This window comes from Cupressus sempervirens, chromosome 3 (assembly GCF_028749045.1).
Source record: "Cupressus sempervirens isolate cs-2001-9-10 chromosome 3, ASM2874904v1, whole genome shotgun sequence".
Classification (NCBI taxonomy): domain Eukaryota; kingdom Viridiplantae; phylum Streptophyta; class Pinopsida; order Cupressales; family Cupressaceae; genus Cupressus; species Cupressus sempervirens.
Window position 1 is genome coordinate 90,498,851 of NC_143120.1, and position 22,236 is coordinate 90,521,086.

Below are 22,236 nucleotides of genomic sequence, written 5' to 3' on the forward strand. Positions count from 1 at the left end.
TACAATTGCATCACATGCAATTCATCTTCTACAACTACAACAATAGGAAAAATAAGTTGGTACTATTGAATCAATTATGTAGATTGTCAACAAAAAGCCTTTGTACTTGGTGACGAAAACGTGGACGATAGCCGAACTGGAAGTCCCTGTATTCTACGCTATTGCACTCTCTTTGATGAATTGTCATTTATTATTTGAAAAATTGATGTAATCAAGCTATTCCTCATTCCACGGTTGTGAATTCTTCTTTGTCATATCTGTACGTTCTGGAGTTTCTAACACTTTAAAAAACCTTCTCAATGATGTCTAGATGTAAACCTGGAACAACTTTCCCATCAACATCTCCAAATGATTCTTCTTTCTTGCTTTCTTTCTTTTTTCTTTTATTTTACAAATCAAAGTGCTTTGATGCATTCCCACATGAAATTAGGTTCTAGGCCAGCCACTGGGAAAGTGCGCACCAAATGAATTATCACTTCCTTGAATTTCAAACACATCTTTTTGACCATTTTCGTCTCTGTTCTTTGAAAAATATCTGACATATCATGAAGAGTGTGCTACAATATGAAGATGAAAACATCTTCCAATGAGATTGGATCCATGAAAATTTTGGAATTTGAGTTACAATGACAGACCCATGAGGGATGAGTGTTAGAAGCATGGATTAGATACTTGTTGAACACTTTTGAACACTAGTGGGAATGAATGGAACAACTTGTATTTTGGGCAAAAAACCAAAATGGGGTTTTGGATGATGGATTGCACGTGGGCAAAAAAAGGCTTCTATTGGGAAAGGTCAAGAATGCAAATTGGAAGCATTTGGGTATGTGCAAGATGAGAGTTTGGGTGCTTTAAAAGTTGATTTTTCACCCAAATCGAGTTCTCTAGATGTCATTGCATGTGGTAAATTCTGCAATCAAGTTCAAAGAGTGTGATTACATATATGGTAAAGTGGAAAATGGATGAAGTAAGGGAGGAGGAAACATGGAAATGTACTTGCATTCTTGGGTGTAAATCTTCAACTTTTCTCCAAAAAATTAAAAATTAAAAACAAGCAACAAACAAGAAAGAAAAACTAAAAACAAAACAACAACTTACCTCTTGCTTTTGACTCAAACATGACAAACTTTAAAAGCTCTCCTTACATGCAATTTCATTTTTGGAATTGAAAGACTTTTAAATTTGGAATAAGAAGATTTCAAAGATAAAATGCAAAAGACATGGGCTGCATTTAAACAAATGAACAAAAACGAGCCAAAGAATGCAATATTGTAGCAAAACAAGTAACAAATACAAGCAAAGTTGAAACCGTCTACTTACTTCGAGCTCAATGAACCAAAATGGAGGAAAGAGAAGTTTCGATGACCAAGTATTATCCAAAATCAGGTTCTCCAAGTACAAACGCATGCAATAACTAAGAGCCTTTAAAAAATTCAAAGTTGCAAATCGTGATCTCCAAGGACAAATGCATGGACATTTTTGCATGTGGATGCCAAAATGTAATCTCACAACTCCTTTAGATGCAAAACATGTGTTTGGACATTTTTGGAGAAAACTATGCCCTTGGAATGCAAATACATGAGACGTTTTTGCTTGAAATGGTCAAAGTCGTGGACTTAAATGGATTTATATGCATTCAAACACCAAAACGTAACTTTCAAATACAAACGCATGGGAAAAAACAAATGTGTTTGGGTGTTTTTGGAGAAAAAAGTGCCCTTTTGCTGCCTTTACAAGAGATATTTGGACATGTAATGGTTAAAAACATGGACTTGAATGGTGTTTGCATGCATCTAAATGCTAAATCTCAGTTTATGGATGTATATGCATATTTTATTTCTTCCACAAACTCCAACATTTTTGCTTGGAGAGCAAAATCGGACCCTCAACATGCAAAGATGTGATGTTTTTGCTTTAAAGAGTAATTTACGTGTAGATCGTGGTCTTCAAACCCAAACGCATGAAGTGTGGACACATGTATTTGTGTTTTTCATTACACATCGCACTCTACAAAGCACTTTCCATTCAAGTCAAACTCTTGAAGGGCACTGCATATTTAAAAGAACTTGGAAATGTCATGTTTTAGTGCAAATTGCACTCTAGGAGGCCACTTGCATGTGATGCCTAGGCTAGAAATGTGTCTTTCATGCAGAATCGGATCTTGGAAGCCTTTTGCATATTTAAAACAACTTGCTTTTTCATTTGCCTTAGTCAATCTTTCCCTTCTTGAGTGCATTTACATATGTTATATTTTGGCCTCAAGTACAAAACGCACTCTCCAAGTGCATTTGCATGTGTTGAAAATAGACTTTGACTTTACATGCATTTGGCTTTGCAAGACAAAATCACTCTAGGGATGCAATTGCATGAAACATGTTTTAAAAAGTCATGTTGTTGAGTTAAACAACTTAAAGTTTCTATTTAGCACATGTCTAATTGATTATTGCTTAGAAACCAATTTAAATGGGTCAAAATGGAATCTTTACACTATATAGTTTACATATTGTGTAAATATTTATTTAAAAGCAACATTTTACTTAGATGTCTTAAATAAAACATTAGAGTAAATCTCAACATTAAATTAGACTATATAGTGCACTATAGTCACTTAAGCGAAAAATTCAAAAGCAACTCAACATGAAAATATAACATAAAGTGCACTATAGTCACTTAAATCACTTATGTGATAAATCAAAAGTGATAAAGTAACTTAAAAACATATCATAAAGTTACATTTCTCAAAAAGTGAAACTCAAGATTAGAATATGACATTCATATTTTAAATATGCGATTGCACTTGGAGAGTCCACTTTTTGGGCACTTAAATGGTCATATCGTTTGACTAATAAGTCTGATTAAGCCCTAAGATATATTGAATCGACGAGAAAACTGAAAGAAAGAGATTGAACAAAACAAAAAGACAAGCAATCCAAACTAATACTCAAAAATGCGGAAATGGACTTTGAAGGCTTCAAAGATCAAGCGTAGGCTAATAAAATGAAAAAACAAAAAGGACTTCATAAAAGCCTTCAATAAAAGGATTCACTATGCGAATTGGTAACAATTGGTTGATCCATGTTGGCCAATTAAATAGTGAATTATCTTAGAGATATGCAAAACTTAGTTGAAAAAGTTTCGTACTGTTACCTCCAACAACACAACCTTCACAAGCACCCCCTAGGATCTTTACAAAACTACCACCACAAGGCAACCAAGGAGCATTACAAAGGCTTTAGACATCTTTTCCAGCTACTCACAAAGTTACAAGCCTGTCTTTCAATACCAACAACCAAAACTTGCTCCTAGACGTAAGTAAACCTAGTAGAATTAGGCATCCAAACTCGGTTTTTGGCAAACTTCAAATTTCCCCAAACCACCATCCAAACTAATTTGATATATGGATACACATTTGGGAGCTCTATAGGATTTGAAGGCTTCAAGTTCTTAATTGTAAGGCACAAAGCCCCAAATAGCTCAAATCATGAGGGTTTTAAGCCTATTCAACTAGGGCTTCCTCAATTTCAATGTTTCAGAAGCAATCCAACCAAACTAACACCACCAACACTTCAAGGGCATCCCAAATTCATGTCTTCCACCCTTCAATCTCATTTTACACTTCATAAACACTCTGCTTCTATAAGTTATTACGTTTACCAAGCTAGTCACATGCTCATGCCTAGCCTTAATTTGGCAGCATTTTGTTAAGGCCTGGCAAGTGGCAATAAAATTTGTAATAGAATCTTCTAATATACATGCCTACCCCTCTATTTGCAAAGAATCAAGAATTTACAATGGTGAAATCAAGAGGAATATGCCATTCTTCTTCTAACCCTAGGTTTAGGCCAGAATAGGGCCAACAAGGAGAAATAATTTGTCTAAACTCACCAATTCAAGTATCTCAATCAATCAATATATGAAGAATGAGTATAGTAACATCCACCACATATTCAATGCATTGACAGGTATCAATATTCAAGGAAATTAAATTTTCAAGTGAGTTTGTGCTTACCAGTTACCACAAGCATGCAATTTCACACCCAAAAATCATGCCAATCTTCATTAACCTTGCCAAAATGTCTCACATCACCTTAAGTCAGCATGGGAGATAACTTCCCAACTTCCCATGTGAAACAACACAGCAAAAATCCACTATGACTTCATATTCTGCAAAAATTCATAAGTTGAAAAGTGGCATTTTTGCAACATTTTTTGCAATTTTTTAACTTTATTGACAACTTACATGCAAACTACCATGTGACCCTTACAAACGTATCCAAATAGCTCCAAAACATGCCAAAATCAACCTTATTACATCACAAGCCCAAAATGCAACTTTGACTACCTATTGACCAATGAGCAACATATGTATTATTGATGTAAAATATGACCAAATGATTACACCTTATTATGAAATGACACAAACATGCATAAAACACTTAAATGCATCTAACTAATGACCAACTATCAAAATTTGAATGGAGAGATGACAAATTTAGGAAGCACCTGCATCAATCTTATATCAATATGGTCCATTCATTGTAATTGGGGCCCTATATAAAGGCCTCATTTCCAATTGGTAAGGCAAAAATCTTGAAATTGTTCTTACGAGCTACCAAGATAACAAAGTTTTCATTGTTAGCTCCACGATAATTACTTAATGTATTTTCGTTCTTGTATGGTTTCATTAATCCCTCACTTGTAAAATAGATGTTGGAGAAATGTAATGGTGTCTAACGAATTTCCCTGGCTCATACGTTTGGTAGCTTGTTGATTGTAAATTGTTGTGTAAAGTTAGCCTCAGCCTGCCTTTATATGGATGCTTAACTTCCATTATTATATTCATTGTTCAAAATGATGGTGAATATGTGTGATTTAAAAATTCTTTGCATAACCCTTAGAGATTGCACCAATTCTTGTGGAGTTGTAGTTCATCTTGGCGAAGGGAAGCTTGGTTATTGGGAGTTTGTCCACTGGAGCACTATCTATTGATATCATTTCCAATAGAAGCATAGATTTAGATTCTTCTAACCATTTCCCTTTAATTTTAGTACACTTCACTTGAATCATTGAAAGAGCATCACAAGATTGTAATAACCGATGAAAGAGTTTGAATCAACATTATGGAAAAAGTGAAGGACGATTTGAACATAAGTCCCTTTGTGATCCAGTATGTCACATCAACCATTGAGCTTATCCACAAGTCAAGCCCTGATAGTAAAGAACCTTGGAGTCACCCATATGATCTTTCACAATCTTAGCACACATGGGATTTTATCTGCACACATCAACACATCCCAATCCTCAATCTAATACTACCCATCATGGTTATGCTTCCATCTATGTTGACAGCCACGTAATTCTCTTTATTCCAAGCCTTGGACACAAGAAGATGTGCATATCACTAGCTTTTATTTAATTCAAGGATTTATCCATCTTGGGTATTAGGAAATGTTCTGAAGGAGTACTAGATTCCCCCCCCAAGATCATCTAGCTTTGCCGCCTTGGTTGTAGGCATCTCCAACAGATCAAAAAATGTACATTGAAATTCAATATTGATCTTAGAAAAAGGTAAATAGCATGTGGAAGAAAGCAATACTCATGCTACTGATTGGGGAGCATTATTTTGCAAAAATTGGAAAAGGGGAGGTACTCTGCCAGATGAAGCAAAATTTAAAGTCAAATAAGAGATTAGATAAATTTTGAAGTTATCATGGAAGCCCATATAACAAGATTGATCAAACATAGAAGAGGAAGAAATCCTCTAACAGATAAAAGTCATTTGGAATTCAGCTCAAAGCTAAACCCCTCTTTATGAACAAAATGATTCCATTGTCAAAAGAAGTTTGTCTGGTTGTTTGAGGACTACACACCAATGCACAGAATAAGAATAAAGAAGCTCACCGTGTCAAACAATTTCTTAAAAGATAGTATGAAAACCCTATTAAAAGAAACAAGGGTGACAAAATGATATTTCTTTGCATTAATATTCTTTTATGGCTAAAACAGTAACATTTATCATCTGAAATTTGTACAAATCTTGACTAGCCAATTGAGAAATCTAGCATTGAATATGGATCCTTTTGAAAACAAATATATTTAATCAAGAGAACATTTATTTTCTATAACGGAGATATCACCCATATAGACTTACTATTTTCAGTTACATATTCAACAAGTTAATCAAGAATTAAAACAGGACTTAACCATACCAAGTCTTACCTGTAGAGCAGATGCTGTCGGTTTTAGCAATTGCACAAAATCAGGTTGGTCATTTACTTTTGTGAGTTGCCTACTGAGCCAATCAAAGAGGTCTTTGCGACCATCAGCACCAAGTTTGACATCACCCAAGGCAGAAGCTATGTATGGAACCTGCAACAAAAAGTGTGCTAAAACTTAAAACTTCTATCTGATTACAGACTTATGCTTGAAAAATACTTCTCATTTTCTATAGTATACCATCTTGTCAAGTTGAACAGTGGCAACCCATAAGTCCAATGCCTTGATTACAGTTTCACGCATTAATTTTTTGTTGTCACTGAGGCATTTTAAAACATCTGAAATTATACCCTGAACATAGCAAAACATAAAATCAGGGTGGCAAAGAGTGTCGTTAACTAAGAAACCCAAAACCCAACATTAATCAAGATTAATATGTCAATTAGAAAACGTAGGACCTTGCTGCTTTTCTCCACTGCAGGGCCCATTGCAGATGCAATATTTCCAAGAGCTATTAGTGTATTCATCACCAAGTTTTTGTTTGAATCGAACAAACGAGCTCTTAGAGCTACAAATAGTTCCCCTGTTTCAGGGACAAAATACCACAAACATCAAAAAGTTATCAGCCCTCAAACAATACACATGAGGACTACTTCAAATATAATAGACAAACAGGGGGTGACCCCATACTGCAGCAGTATGCTGTGAGCCTCTCATCTGGGAGATCATGCGTTCGAGTCTGCTTGATCCCCAATGTTGTTCTCGGCTTCGACAAACTAATATGTATATATAGACAAAAAAGTTTTGTCTAGCACATTCTTTCTATACTAAAAATGGAACATGATATCTATCATTAAAATTTTAAATACATTACCTGTTCCATTAGGTTGAATGCGATTATTTGCTTCTTCTAGAATCTTGTTGACTGCCTCAATTGACTCCAAACGAACCTGAGGTTAACATTAAAACATCAAAAAACAAAAATTTCTGCATAACGCCCACTACAATTCGCCAAAGAGAAACATGGATGAAGCTTGAAGAGAATTGCTTTGGCATCTGCCAGAGACAATTCTATACCTTCCAATCAGGACTGCTTAAGTTTTTAATCAGAATTGGAGAAATCTTTCCACTTATATCTTCACGAGGTAATCCATCAGCTCCAGAACCACAAGACACTAATGAAGAATCTAGTCCTTTTATCGTTTTTTTTGGAGTTGCGGGTGGGCCCTGTTCAGAAAGAAAGTCAATGTGCTACACTCTGAAAGTAATCTGTCTATATAATTAGATATTTGGAGCAATATTCCTTGGAATACCAGTATAAAAAAACTCGTATTATTCTGACCTCATAAGGATTTTTCTCAAATTCAGCATCAATTGCAGTCTGGAGTGCAGGCTTGACATCTGAAAGAAACCCCTTAACATCTGTAATGCAATCAATATTGAGGTCAGCATTCTAAATACAAATAAATTTTAAAGAGGATCCTACTAGTTTCATCTCACTTCAATTTAGCATTCTAATTTAAACTATTGCAAGATGTGACACGGATAACAAGAGTGTACCAGGACCAACAAACTTATGTAAGATGCCAATCAGCTTTGTAGTGGAGGTCCGAGTGGCTGCGGCGCTAGATTGCAATCCAATATCCTTACAAAAATCTATCAAATCCTGGAGTCCACTAAAAGCATTCAGATCAATACCAAGAAGAAAATAAGGGCAAATAAGCTTTCATTTTTTTACAGTGCTGACTATGTTTGCAGTGCTTCTGGATTAGATTGTGTATGTCATTTTTGCATCAATGTTTCAGATCACACTCCGTAATCCATCATCAGGATGAAAGAAAGCACAATAGACTTTTAAAAAACACTACTTCATAAAAATAAATTAAGAGTGCCAAAAATTATGAAGATATCACCTTCAGCTTGATATGAGAAACTCCAAAATCCTCAACTGCAGCAGCCATCCATGTTATACCCTCGCTAAGAACTTTGGGATTCTTATGTTCTTTCATGATCTTATAAAGCTACAATTCAAATGGCATTAGGTTTTTAAATATATTTATAACAAATATGAATTAATGAAATAAAACCAATCATTTCAAAGCAATGCTTCATTTCAAACCAGGACACTTGACCAAAAATGCAATGAATGATTGGAAAGTAAGGTGACTTGTAGCCAAAATGAAAGAAAAAAATAGTGACCTACCCTGTCAAAGATGAAATTTGGACCCACAGCTTCACAAAATGCGGTAAGGCACTGCATGGCTTGAATACGAGTTTTAATATCCGCAACTCTCTCAGCAACACCTGAATTCTAAAAACACTGGTCTTAGTTTAAACTTTATTTGTTTCAGTTTAAGTATAGTACAGACTTGTACTCCATTTTATCATTTAATTGAGATAAGAAAATTGGTGACTCTTGGATGACCAGTTCTTAAACTATTAAAATGATATGCTAGTTTGTTAGGATAATACATAATGAGTTACTACTTTGGATTATGCCCAAAATGTTGAAACTATCAATTACACTCTTCAAGCTTACTCTGGTAGGAACTGAAAAAGATTGAAAGCTGATCTATGAAATGTTGGGCAGTTCATACCTAAAATACATAAGACAACACACCGCTTTGGAAATCTGGAGACAGAAGAAGCTATGCGTGTAATAACTTCAAGTACCTTCTGCTGAACCTGTACTTCATAAAATTGAAACATTACAATTAACTAATACCAGATTATAATGCTTCCAAATTATTTTGTTCAATGGACAAAAGTATGTTTCTTTACTAAGCTATCCATACCTGCACATTTTTGTCACCCCAGCCAGGGAGCACAGACACTAAACGAACCAGTATTTCAGCACGCTGGTCAATATCACTTAAACCTTCAACAGTCTCCTTCAATGAGTTCATTGCTGTAAAATATAATATACGGAAGTTTATAAATATTAAAGGGTGTGCAAACCAAAACCAGAATTGTACACTTCACACGAATTCATGATAAGAAACCAAGACACAATAAATCTCGTTATATCTCCTAAAATTAAGTACATTGTAACTGGGGTAAAGATGACAGATACAAAAGAACCGAGAGAAAATTTTAATAATTAACAAAAGATAATAGTAACTCTTTCAAATAATCAATGAACTGTACCAAGAACATTCATTTGTGGGATGAAGTTCTAAATAGAGAACAATGTAACAGTTGATATGAGAGCCTCCAAAATGTTAATAACATTTAAGGAAATTTGTCTTAAATAACTTTTTCTACAATCCTCATCTACAAACACACACAATGGAAAAAGTCATCTATGATTCAATTTACAAGCAATATATCTAGTGCTTCATTTTAATTGGTTAATGAAAATTGTTTCTTATGCATAATTCTAAACTTTCAAATGCAGTAAATCTATAGTTTTTCATTTAGTAGTATTCCAATTCCTTGTATCAAACCATATTCAATAAGAAAATAAGATATTTGTATCATCCTGATTGATACAAGCACAACCCGCCATCCCCTGTCATCCCCATCCCCCAAACTTTGGGGGCAATAGTAATTTATACATATTTAAACTGCCTTGCTCAACTAGTATATTATAATAATAAAATTTAAAAATAAAACTTTGGATAGTTTGATGATAAGTATATATTTAATCATCTGCAATTATAGTTTATTATGATACATTAAATACTTAAAGAGATATTATATACAATCTATACATGCACACTGTATGTACCTATCTCGCATAATCAATTGCTAAGTTCCTGGAAATCTACTTATTACATACCCAGTATACACTAACTCCAACACACCTACTCTTGCTAACCTTTAGTAACAGTGTTTTACTCGAATATGTAGCTTCAAAAATCCATACAAAAGAAAATTGATACCAATAATGATGGCATAGATGAAATGAAGGGAATGCATAGCTAACCTTCAAGGCGCTCCTTCCAAATTGTACTCTTTAAATTTGAAAGCACTTCCTCTTGGAATATAGACCCAACTCTTCCTTCAATTTCTTCCAAGCTCATTTCTCCTGGCTAAAATTAATCAAATGAAAATCAGTAGATTATTTTGCACTAAAACAATTACAATCAACAGGAAAACTTTAGTTTCATTTAATTTCTAGAAAAAAATGAAAGCAAGTCAGCAAGGCAAAATATCAACCTCAATATCTTCAACAGCTTCAACTGCAGCTGCAGCCTTGCTCTGTTTTGTCTCATCAGCCTTCTTCCCTGTGCTCCTTTTTGCACTTTGCTGAACAGAAAGATTCAATAGACAATGAATTTGAATTAACTCAGTTTTAACTGTTCTTTTTCTGCACAGTGAAGATTAATAAATTCTTGTGCCCAGCCTTTTTTGTAATCTGTCAAATACTTTAAAAGGGTCATAAAATTACAGGGTATTTATGATCAGTAGTTCATATTTTTGAGAAAATCAATTCTTCTGTGAGTTTCTAAAAGTCAATTCTTTGGACACATTTTTTTATAATATATATTATGTTAACCTGAAACTTGAGAGGCCAGTTGATAGGATGCAAAAGGAGGCCAGAATAAACACAAAGCATAATGTTAATCTGCTATTTTATTTGATCTATAACAACCTTTGAGGAAATGTTGACTTGTATGATGTTCAAAAGTTGCAATTCATCCATGTTTTTACTGAGCATGTATAAAAATTTCAGCAGATTCATTAGTATGGATATAACCTTAAAAAATTGTGTTCTCTTTAGATTTTTAGCCATATGCCGTTCAATCAACATCTCATTCAAACCAAATAACAAATTCCTAAGACTAGATATTAAATACATTGAGCACAGAAATTTACAACAAAATGTGCTTGCTGAGTTCATCATAGACTAACCGTATTTGGAGAAGCAAGCTTCTTTCCACTTAGCATACTAGCAGCTGATCTTTTTACAAACCCATTCTCATCAGCCTGCTTGTGCACACACATCAACAATTTAAATATCAATTAGCCTTCCATTTTAACTAATGTTCAGTCAGCTTATTACAAACCTGCCTTACATAGCAAAAAAGATAAAATCAGAAAACCAATATTTCTGCCAGGGAGTAGACAAAAATGAGGGAAAAATATCTCTTACCCAGAATCTGGGAAAGCTAATTTTTGTTTAAAAATTTCAATTTGGATTATAAATTCTGAGTTGAAATTCTGATAAAACAATCTACCTATCAATTGTCACCTAGAGATAAGGATAAAAGTTGGAATAAACCTGCCAAAGATATAGATAAAGATAAATTTGTTAATGTCCAACAAGTGACCGCAAATGTGTGAAGGGGACTGAAGAGAACAGCAAGGGGGCAGGGCCCAACAGGAACACCAATTGGTGACCAAGAAAAAGAAAAGAAAACACGAATTACAACCACAGTCATGGAGGCAACGAAGCGGGAAGGGCCAAAACAGAACTTAACCTAACGAGCCGGCACTAAGAGACCGGGGTAGCAGAGAAGAACCTCAAAAATGAGGGGTAGGCCATAGTACAATGCCACTGACTATTACGAGCCTGACTGATAGAGGGCAACCTCTGAATGTAGCCCCTGTGAGGTCTCACAGACCTGGACTGACTGGGAGAGGTAACCAACTGCCAAAGGAAATGACCAACCATACAACTCAGTAACAAGAAAATGCAGGCAGGGAGATGGGAACAGAGTCCTTGTCCCTCCATTGAAGCCTTCTATGGAGCAAAAAATTTCTTCTAGCACCACATTTGCATATACCATGGAAAAAACATTCATATACAATGTAATATATGATGGACCTCAAACATGAAACATTCTATGTGATGGACATCAAATATGAAAAGATGTCTGCACAAATATTTGGAAGTGTACAATACAGTCCTAACAAAATTCACAGGCATGGAGATTGAATGAATTAAATTGCATACTCTACTTGTACTGTTGTGCAATAAGGAAAAACTATATTATTAAATGTTGCAAATAATGAATTTAAAAGTAAGCTCCAACTGAAAAAACTATAAACTTAACTACAGAAATGGAAAGTTGGAAACTGAATAAAAAACACAGTAGACAGTTAGTTAAATATTATGTTATTGACAAATGTTTTCAAGTTGTCTTCATTGTGTTGTTGAATATTTATTGGCCAACAGTGGTTATGAGCAGTTAGACAAACAGTTGACTTAACTGACAACTATTAGTCTGACCAATATAATTTCCATTGTCTGGATGATAGTGCTGATTTTGAGACAGGTCCTCGCTCTATTAGGAAGCAGTGTACTGAATGCTATCTCTGCAATTAAAACATTATTGATTATTCTGTATAGGCTTTTTACTATTTTTCTATTGTAGCACTGTAGATTGGTGGTGTAGAATTTATAGGAAACAACCACAACATAGAACATTCAAGGTAGAAACCATAGATTCCATGGCAAAACCCAATTTGTGAAAACTGCAGAATGGAAAAGAGCCATGCCACATTGTTCGCACTCAACAACACCCTCCATGTCTATGTTTTCAAATGGCCGTTAACATAGCTGATCCATTGCAGATAACAGAATGCAGATGGGGGAAAAGCTAACTGTACAATATAATTTTTCTAATTAATTCAATATCCTAGGTAGTAAAACAAATGAAGAAATCATGCAACAATCTGTCCAAAACAAAGTTGCTTTGGAAAAGTCAGAAAACTCCGCTGTCACAAAATTGTGACCTTCCTTGCATTGTATTGCTAAGTTACCAAGGAGCGATTAATGGTTTGGTTACAAGTACAGGACACAAACTGCTTTAAGGAAACATTGCACTGAATACTTGTTAGAGTGGGGTTGCCGTTGCACCAAAAGACTGATTTGTCAATGCCCAATACAACCACTCAACTTATAGTACACAGGAGGCAGTTAAGCCCTTGTCATGAATCCCGAGGGGAACACTAACCAAATTTCTAACAATCTCCCCCTCAGCGTTACCCAAGGGTCTGAGGATTCGAACCTATGACCAAGCTCTGATACCACTTGTTAGAGTAGGGTTGCCGTTGCACCAAAAGACCGATCTATCAATGCCCGATATAACCATTCAACTTATAGTACAAAGGAGGCGGTTAAGCCCTTGTCACGAATCCCGAGGGGAGCGCTGAACAAATTTCTAACAATACTATGTTTGCAATTAAAACATTATTTTCTGTATAATCTTTCTACTATTTCATATTGTATCACTGTAGAGTGGTAGTGTAGAATTAAAAGGAAACAACCACAACATAGAACATTCAAGGTAGAAACCACAGATTCCATCACAAAACCCAATTTGTTGAAACTGCAGAATAGGAAAGCTCTATGCATCATTGTTTCCATTCAACAACATAATGTTTATGTTTTCAAATGGTTTTTAGCACAGCTGATTCATTCCAGATCACAGAACACAGATGGTGGAAACCGGAAAAGCTAACTGTACAATATAATCTTTTTAAACAATTTAATATTCTAGGCAGTAAAACAAATGAAAGAATCATGCAACAATCTGTCAATAAAAAAGTTGCTGTTGCAAAAATCAGTAAATTCCTCTGTCACAACATTGGGACCTCCCCTGCTTGTATTGCTAAGTTACCAAGGAACAATTAATGGTTTGGTTGTGGGTACAGGACAGAAGACTGTTTGTAGACCCTAGGTAAGACTCGACATGGTAATAGAAATTGCATGTATCACAAGCAAACAAGCAAGATTCCTAAAGGCATGAGAAATATAGTTAAAAAGGACTCAACATGGCTCGACCAAATGAGGCACAACTCAATTATTCAAGAAAGCCCTAGATTAAAAATCAAGTGTTCCAAAATGTAATAGAAACATCAACTGCCACTCACCTCCAAAGGTGAAGAACCACAGCCACTAGGAATTGCTCGTGATGTGCCTGGCCAGGACAAGCATGGAGTTAAAAATAATCATAATAAACAATGAATAATAAATGTCTTCTTTTTCCTTCGAAAGTAGAGAAACCTGAAGGTAGACTAGGCACTTGAGCATTCCCGCTGGATGCAATCATTTCATTAAGTTTATTTCTTCTCACATCATCTAGCTTTTCCAGGGATCTTTCAAGAGGCTTCATGCCAACTAACTGATACAAGAGAAACCAAGCGAACAAAGGAATGTTGAAATGAACATGACAGTAATCTTAAAATTAGAAAATCAAAAGTAATGAGTAATATGAAGAACAATCAACAAAAAGAAGCTAAAAATCAATATGATAAAGTCCAATTAATGTCAAGAAATAAAAAGGCTATTGTATTATACCTTGGCAATTGCTGCTAGTGCAGAAAATGAAGCATCTCGTACATCTGGTGTACCATCATTCAGACACTGAGAAAAGATGGAGACCAGAAAATTATCATTTTAATTTTTTATATATCAGAAAAAAAAAGATCATAAAATAAATTGCAGTAAACCAGAAAATAAAAAAATTAAGCCTGCTCTACTGGATCTACTGGATCCAAGCTTAAAACGATGCATGAACTTTTGGTCTTTGTATCGATTGAATAACCCAGATCTTGATCAATCAAAATTGAAATGATATGCAGGGGATAGCTAACACTAGATTTGCACCATACCTCCATACAAATAGGAACATACTCCTTATGAAGCTTTAAAACCACAGCTTTATTACTCGATTCAATACAAAATGTAACCCAATTCAACGTCAAGGAACGTACTGAAGGAACCTTGTTCTTGCTTGCAAGTCTGACATCTGCAAGTAAATATTTACAGCACTAAATATTTAAATGTTTAAGGAAAAATATGTTGATGATATATAAGCAAAAAGAGCTGGTCAGGTGAGTTCCATAAACAGACAACCAAAGATACATTTCCTCATCCTCTGTATCCTGTAAAGTTTCATGGAGATGATTATGAAATCACTTAAAACATAAATTTATGTCTTAAAAAGAATCCAAGTAAATATCTGCCCCTCATTTCATTCACCTCATCAAAACCTGGTTTTATGAGTCAATAACTTATAGCTTTTTAAAAGTTTTGAACCAAACATACAAATCTTCCAAATCATTTTTATACTTTCTTTGTTAATTTTAGCAAGTTCACTTCAAAAGAGTTCTAATCGTATACTTCAACAAATTACAAATATTACCACAATTTCAATACTAAAAGGATGCCATAAGTTCAATTCTTTAAGTTCTCCAACAACCTATCTACAGAACAAGCTTAATTCTTTGTGTAAAGATTTTGGGCAAACTCAACATAATGTGATGTGAAATTGCACCAAGTTTCATGGAGCTGTAAATGAATAAATAGGAAGTAGTACAATCATGTAGAAAATGCAATACTGAGTTAAATTTTATTATCTAACAATGCTGGTAAAATGCCAAATATCACTGTTTAAAGAAACATATAATAATGTATAATAAGAGAGATGTCAGATGAATTCAGCAGCTGAATCTGAAAAGGGCACTATGAGATTATATGTGCATTCTAGACCTCTGTTCAACTCATTAAACATGTTTTTATTTTGCTTATTTCATGTGCTTCCTAAAAAGGCAGTAACGAAGGGAACTGCTATTACTCTGCAACACATATAGTACTACTCTAAAGACCCCCATGCCAATACCAGTACAGTTCTGGCACTAGTTGTTGATTCAACTCATAACAACTAAACGTATCTTCTCTGAACTCTCAAAGGGAAGCTCAAGAACCATATGAGATAGCAAGAAAATCAACACCACCCTAACAACACATTCACCAAAGAAAGCTTAGTCTTTTGTGTTTGCAGGAATATAGGTAAACATTCTGAGGCATACAGGCAAATGAAGTTAGCATCAAAATTTCATGGACCCTTCTAGATTTTACAATGAGTGGTCAAAGTGGCATACAACTTGATCTTCGTCCATCCTTCATAAATCATGATAAACCCTATTTTCCATGTCTCGTGTCTAAACAAGGTCCTTGCCCAACACAATCACATTCAGTTAACAATTTCTGAATTCAACAACAAAGGATATATCATCCTTGCACTAAAACTATTTCGGGCCAATAATCACACCAACTCAATAACTGCACTATGACAGGGTTTGGTCCACTGACAAGGATTTCAGTAGGAAGACACAATTTGGGAACCTATATACCAACTTCGGCAGAAAATTCCACAGTTCAAGCCTTAAAAACAAAACCTCCAAATGAGGAAGGCATTTTATCACATTGCACCTTAACCTTAAGCAATTAACAGCTTGTAATAATTATAAGAACAATAAAGAACAGAAGGATGCATTTCTGAAATGGCTTTTCTGGGAGGCCACTTTTTCTGGGACGAAAAATTTAAAAATTGAAAAAGAAAATAGTATATGGGAAATTTCAAATGTTTGTAAGATGAGGCATTCACCATATTTATTGTATAAACGTAGTATAAAACAATAGATTTCAATTGATAATCATAATTGAACATAACAATTTGAATTTTCATTATCAGTGTGTACAAACATGTAATAACCCCAATAGGTTATAACTGCTTCAAACACCAAAAATCTTTATACTTCAGTTGTTTGACATTTTATCAAACACTTTGCAAGCAAACCCCAATAGGTTATAACTTCTTCAAACACCAAAAATCTTTATACATCAGTTGTTTGACATTTCGTCAAACACTTTGCAAGCAAGCTCTGATACCACTGTAATAACCCCAATAGGTTATAACTTCTTCAAACACCAAAAAATTTTATACTTCAGTTGTTTGACATTTTGTCAAACACTTTGCAAGCAAGCTCTGATACCATTGTAATGGCCCTCCTCAAATCTGCTCTCAAAAATGCTGATAAAAGCTCAAGAAATTTCATCAAACAATTCACATGCATGGGACATATGACTGATATAGTATTTCAGCTTGCTTTAAATGACTTTTTCTTCAATTTGCATAAATGAGAATCTTGTGCTAGAAGACTCAAAATGGACTACACAATGACCTAACATGAATGTGCAACTTATTCTGACAATATTCAATGCATATATGTGACTGAAACTACTTGCAATATGCAACTACAGCAACTAGTATTTTTGACAAACACTTGGGATGTAAAATTATAACATTATTTATGCCAAAAAGAGAACCCACAGCCAATTGACATTTTGTCAAACAATTGGCATGCAAACTAATAAGCTGATCATGAATGAAATGAACACCTACAGCCAACTGGCATTTCTACAAACAGTTGGTATGCAAACTAACTAGCTAATAAATAATAATAGTGAATTGCTCAAATGACGCCAGCAACTATTATCTTCTTAATTTGCAATGAAATTTCTAATACAATGCTCATGAAATATGGCCAAGACTTTCGGCATTTACATGGATTTCAAAATGATAATGCTGGTATAATGCACACTTACAGCTGAAACTTATAACACTCTAAAAAAACAATACTAATAAAGGAACCTGGTTGTAAATGGTTGTAATAATTTTCTTCAATGCTGCCCCTTCTGCTTTGTTTTTCCGATTTGCTTTTTCGAACTGCTTTTTTGGACTGCTTTTTCAGCCTGCTTTTTCGGTTCCGCTTTTTCGGCCTGCTTTTTTTATTCCGCTTTTTCGGACTGCTTTTTCGTTTCCGCTTTTTTGGACTGCTTTTTCGACCTACTTTTTCAGTTCTGCTTTTTCGGACTGCTTTTTTCGTATCTGTTTTTTCAGACTGCTACCTTGTTGAATCTCAAGACCATATCTTTCAATGGCGTCAAGATTTCCAGCTTGAAGGGATTTCGTCTTTCAAACTATTGAGACATAATCTCCAGAAAATTTCTCAATTTCTTTGATATTTCCAACCATGCTAAAAAGAAGCTCTTCCATTTCTTTTATAGTGTTCTCACAAGAGCTCCATCTTTCGTTTTCTCAATGTGGGATAAAAGATAACTCCCTTTATGTAACTTATGTCTCCAATGTGTTATAAAATAAAGGGGACTCTTTTAATTTAAATATTTCCCATAAACTATAGTCTATGCATTAATAAAGTTAAATATTTAAATTTAACTTTATAAAATAGCTTTATCAATGCATAACAAATCTTATCAATGATAAACAAGTCTTCTTGTCAATTTTAAACAATTACCATCGACATACCACTGCCACTGGATGTTCGACCATATCCAAGATGACTTACTATAAATAGTAAGTATGCCCAAAGTTGCCTCAAAACCCCTTAGAAAAACCTGCAACTGAAACTATCTAGGCCAAATGGCCTCTAAGTCCCTTTAATGTCCTGGTTAGCCTACGGGACCGTGGGGAAATACGCTAATGACAACATCATGCTATGAATGCTAGAAAGGCGACATTACAGTCCCAAAATTGCTTGTCCCCAAGCAATGGTCGAACAACAACCCAATCAATCCACCTGGATCCCAAATGTAGTCATGAACTATACTGCTATTAGTCAACATAGGCTCCTGCAACAACCCTTGAAAATTAACCAAGAGGAATCCATAATCAAATTGGCGAATACAACTCACCCAAACTCCAAAGTTAGGAACCCATGAGAAACAAGATCTCGAAATATCAGAACCCAAGTAGAGTAGATAACCCAAACTGCCAACATAGTAAATACCATCAACACATCCCACTAGCCTATGTGGAATGTACAATACAATTTTGCAACAACGATGAATACTCCCGCATGAAACTGCACCAAATACAAAGAATCCACACACTGCACACCTGTTGCAATTAACACAACTCTGCAAATCACCGGCCACTGTCTCATAACCATAACACCCATGCACTGCTGATGGTGTATAGTCATTACACGGTAGATAGCAAAAACGAGAGCCCAGACCAAACCTGTCTGCCATCAACTCCTCAACACATGGATCAAAAGCAAACCGATGAACATATTCTACAGTATAATGCCGGTAAAAAGAACCAATCCCAGTCAAAGACTCATCTTGCAGACATGATACAACCAACTATGACTGATCATCAACTAAGTCAGAGGATGATATAGCCAAGAGTGCAGAATCAACAACAACATCACTAGTCTTTGTGCCCTCAAAGTCAAACATACCACAATGCTCAGCTGCAGCGCCCAACTCAGCTGAACCTGCCTCCAGTGGAAATGGACCAAATATGCCAATAGTAGTGTCGTGGACAGATATATCCTCATCTCCACTACCTCTATCAACCTCGACCATGGACATCCGCGGATCACCAGACACCACGGTCTGTGATTGTACAGAATCTGGTAAAGACTGAAGTCGCTCTAACTCCATGGTCACCTTAGCCAAATGAAACTGTGACTCCTCGAAAGCCAACTGTGTACTCTCAAGAATCTCAGAAGTCACCTCGAGCTACTGAGTAAGCTCACTCACCTCATCTTCCTTGGCCAATAATGCATCGTACTCTGTACTCCCCCACTCCATAAGATAATCTCTGTCTTCTACCAACTGCATATAATTTTGTCTCAGAATCCGGATAGCCTCCCATAAAGAGTGGATCTCTGTCAAGGAAAGATAATTGCCTCCCTGCTCATCACTAGTAGGAGAACCCCATCCATAAACTGCTAACAACTGACGAGCAGCATCAAAATGCTCGCAAGCGATAGAAATGTCTCGCTCGCCAACTCTCAGCTGACTAGACACATGATTGTGCCGACTAGTCGAACTCCTATACTCTATCCCTGGTACACTGTCCAAAGGAGTAACCTAGGAATAGCTATCATCTGTAATACTCGGATCCTGGGACTCTTCTGTAAACTCTGTCATATCTGAGAGATCATCAACCCATTCCAACAAGAATGGTCGACTAGATATATGAACAATGCCCAACACAGGTGTGTAAAAACTAATTCCAGCATCAAACAAGCTGCTGGCATGGATGAGAACTACACCTGGCAAACTACTAATCAAGTCCATGATGGTGCAATAGATACTACTACCAAGGAATGGTAGATATCTCCGGTCAAAACGATCCCAAGTACTAAGATAAGGATCCCAACATCTAATCCATGAACGGAAACCAGCTTGCAATTCAAGTAAACTTCTCACCTGAGTAATGTGAACAATACCAACTGACTTCACGCACCTGTCTACAATCTTTGAATCCGGAGTGTGAATGCTAGACATACTCATATCATCATCATGTGACCCGACTGTAAAAGAAAATTGAGTCCTTGCTATACACGCTAACTTCCAAACTGAACTCACCTCATGACAAAGCTCGTCCACGTGTCTCTCAGAATCCTGGAGAGCCAACCAAGTACACACCAAGGAATTTCGAGTATCCTCCAGCTCATGAAAAAGCCGGTCAACCTCCTTCTCCTTCTTCACTGCATCTTCCTTGATCTGTTGTAAGTCGTCACAAGAATAACCTGTTGTGACTCCTTTCTGTCTCTTCTGCAGTTGAATCATCCAAATGTGATTCTCAATCAATCCATGTATCCTGTCATGATGAGATAAAACCGTGACAATATCCTTGTCCCTTGTCTTCAGCTGGCTTGCCAAACCAAGTGAAGAGCTACTAGCCTCTATCTCATGTGAAGCAGCATCCAACTGTGCTTGATACTCATTTTCTGCAAAGTCCTGAATGCTCACTTTCTGATCAACTGTACTATCCTCAAACATGACAGTATCCTCAACTGTTGTAACTTCATCCAGCCCAACTGTACTGGAATCACTATCTGTGTCAATCATGCAATCCGGTGTGCCTATGATATCACCTTTTGATGCAACTGGCTCAATCTGCACAACATCTGTAACCCCTTCTGCCTGTGAAGATGATGTAGATAAACCATTACTTGAAGATGTGCTAATGTCTCCCTGTATCGAATTAGCATGTCTGTTAAACTCCTCATACAAGTTTCTGCCTGTCACAAGAAAGGCACGATCCTTAGGCCTATCAAAACGTTCAATCAGTCTCTCTTTAAACTCCACATATGAGGTAATATGTGCATGACCCATAGTGACCATACCATGATGCCACCACTTGTGTGCTAACCCATCCAGGTGAATTGCTGCATAATTAATAGTTTCTTCCTCAGGCATAGGGTTCATTTGAAAGTATGTGTCAAGTTTTCGAACCCAAGCTCTTGCTCTAGACTTCCTCTAACCATCATAATATGGTAACTGAAGTTTCCCTACTTTCTTTTGTAGCTCATAGCTCTGGTTCCTGTCATGTCCACGTGGCATATGCTTCATCCGCACATCTATATACTCCCTAAAGGTGATTGCAGCAGTAAAGTCTGGACCTCCGGCTTCCCAATCTCTCCTCAGTTAGTCCTGTATATCAGTGATCTGGGGCTCTGGTATGGGCTGCTCTGGAGCTCTAGGAGGAAATGTTGGAACCATGGGCCTCGAACTCACTGTCCTAGTTTGCGTGCATGACCGAAATTGTTCTCAACTTGTTCGCCTCCATTATGTGCCCCATCCTGATTATTACCATTCTAATTATTTTCTCCAACCACATTAGCATTCAACCCCATTTGACGAATCTTTCCTCTCCAGGATCCCGAGCATTCCTGTCTCCCATATTGCCTCCTTGATCAAAGAATATCTCCTCTGTGTCTGTATGACTGGATTCTATGTCCACCTGCACGGATGAACTAGACTGTTTGCTCTGCAGGTCTGAAATCCTATTTTGTCTTGCTCTGGTATTGCGGAAATTATAAGGCCCCTATCGCATGCTCAAACATAAATGCTCTGATTTTAGTGTTTTGACATTTCGTCAAACACTTTCCCCTCTATCTGGCTGTTCCAAATTCCCTATAAGACCTCTACAGGATGGCAGGACTTATAGCTCTGATACCACTGTAATGACCCCAACAGGTTATAACTGCTTCAAACACCAAAAATCTTTATACTTCAGTTGTTTGACATTTCGTCAAACACTTTGCAAGCAAGCCCCAATAGGTTATAACTTCTTCAAACACCAAAAATCTTTATACTTCAGTTGTTTGACATTTCGTCAAACACTTTGCAAGCAAGCTCTGATACTACTGTAATAACCCCAATAGGTTATAACTTCTTCAAACACCAAAAAAATTTATACTTACAGTTGTTTGACATTTCGTCAAACACTTTGCAAGCAA

The 22,236-nt window shown here is 36.0% G+C and overlaps 1 protein-coding gene across 3 annotated transcripts in view; it reads right to left on the reverse strand.

The window, feature by feature from the left end:
- The window catches only part of LOC149564921 (protein MOR1-like), a 102,297-nt gene that overhangs the window by 23,741 nt on the left and 56,320 nt on the right, over positions 1–22,236 (reverse strand). For all 3 annotated transcript variants that reach the window (XM_089818458.1, XM_089818459.1, XM_089818460.1), the window contains 18 exons: positions 14,782–14,918; positions 14,468–14,533; positions 14,174–14,291; positions 14,041–14,087; positions 11,074–11,148; positions 10,378–10,467; positions 10,145–10,250; positions 9,012–9,124; positions 8,814–8,901; positions 8,420–8,520; positions 8,130–8,237; positions 7,777–7,882; positions 7,559–7,638; positions 7,294–7,443; positions 7,091–7,166; positions 6,675–6,799; positions 6,457–6,567; positions 6,220–6,369 (listed from right to left, as the gene is read on the reverse strand). In XM_089818458.1, coding sequence (XP_089674584.1) covers positions 6,220–6,369; positions 6,457–6,567; positions 6,675–6,799; positions 7,091–7,166; positions 7,294–7,443; positions 7,559–7,638; positions 7,777–7,882; positions 8,130–8,237; positions 8,420–8,520; positions 8,814–8,901; positions 9,012–9,124; positions 10,145–10,250; positions 10,378–10,467; positions 11,074–11,148; positions 14,041–14,087; positions 14,174–14,291; positions 14,468–14,533; positions 14,782–14,918 — 1,847 coding nt within the window. The remainder of the gene's footprint in view (positions 1–6,219; positions 6,370–6,456; positions 6,568–6,674; positions 6,800–7,090; positions 7,167–7,293; positions 7,444–7,558; positions 7,639–7,776; positions 7,883–8,129; positions 8,238–8,419; positions 8,521–8,813; positions 8,902–9,011; positions 9,125–10,144; positions 10,251–10,377; positions 10,468–11,073; positions 11,149–14,040; positions 14,088–14,173; positions 14,292–14,467; positions 14,534–14,781; positions 14,919–22,236) is intronic.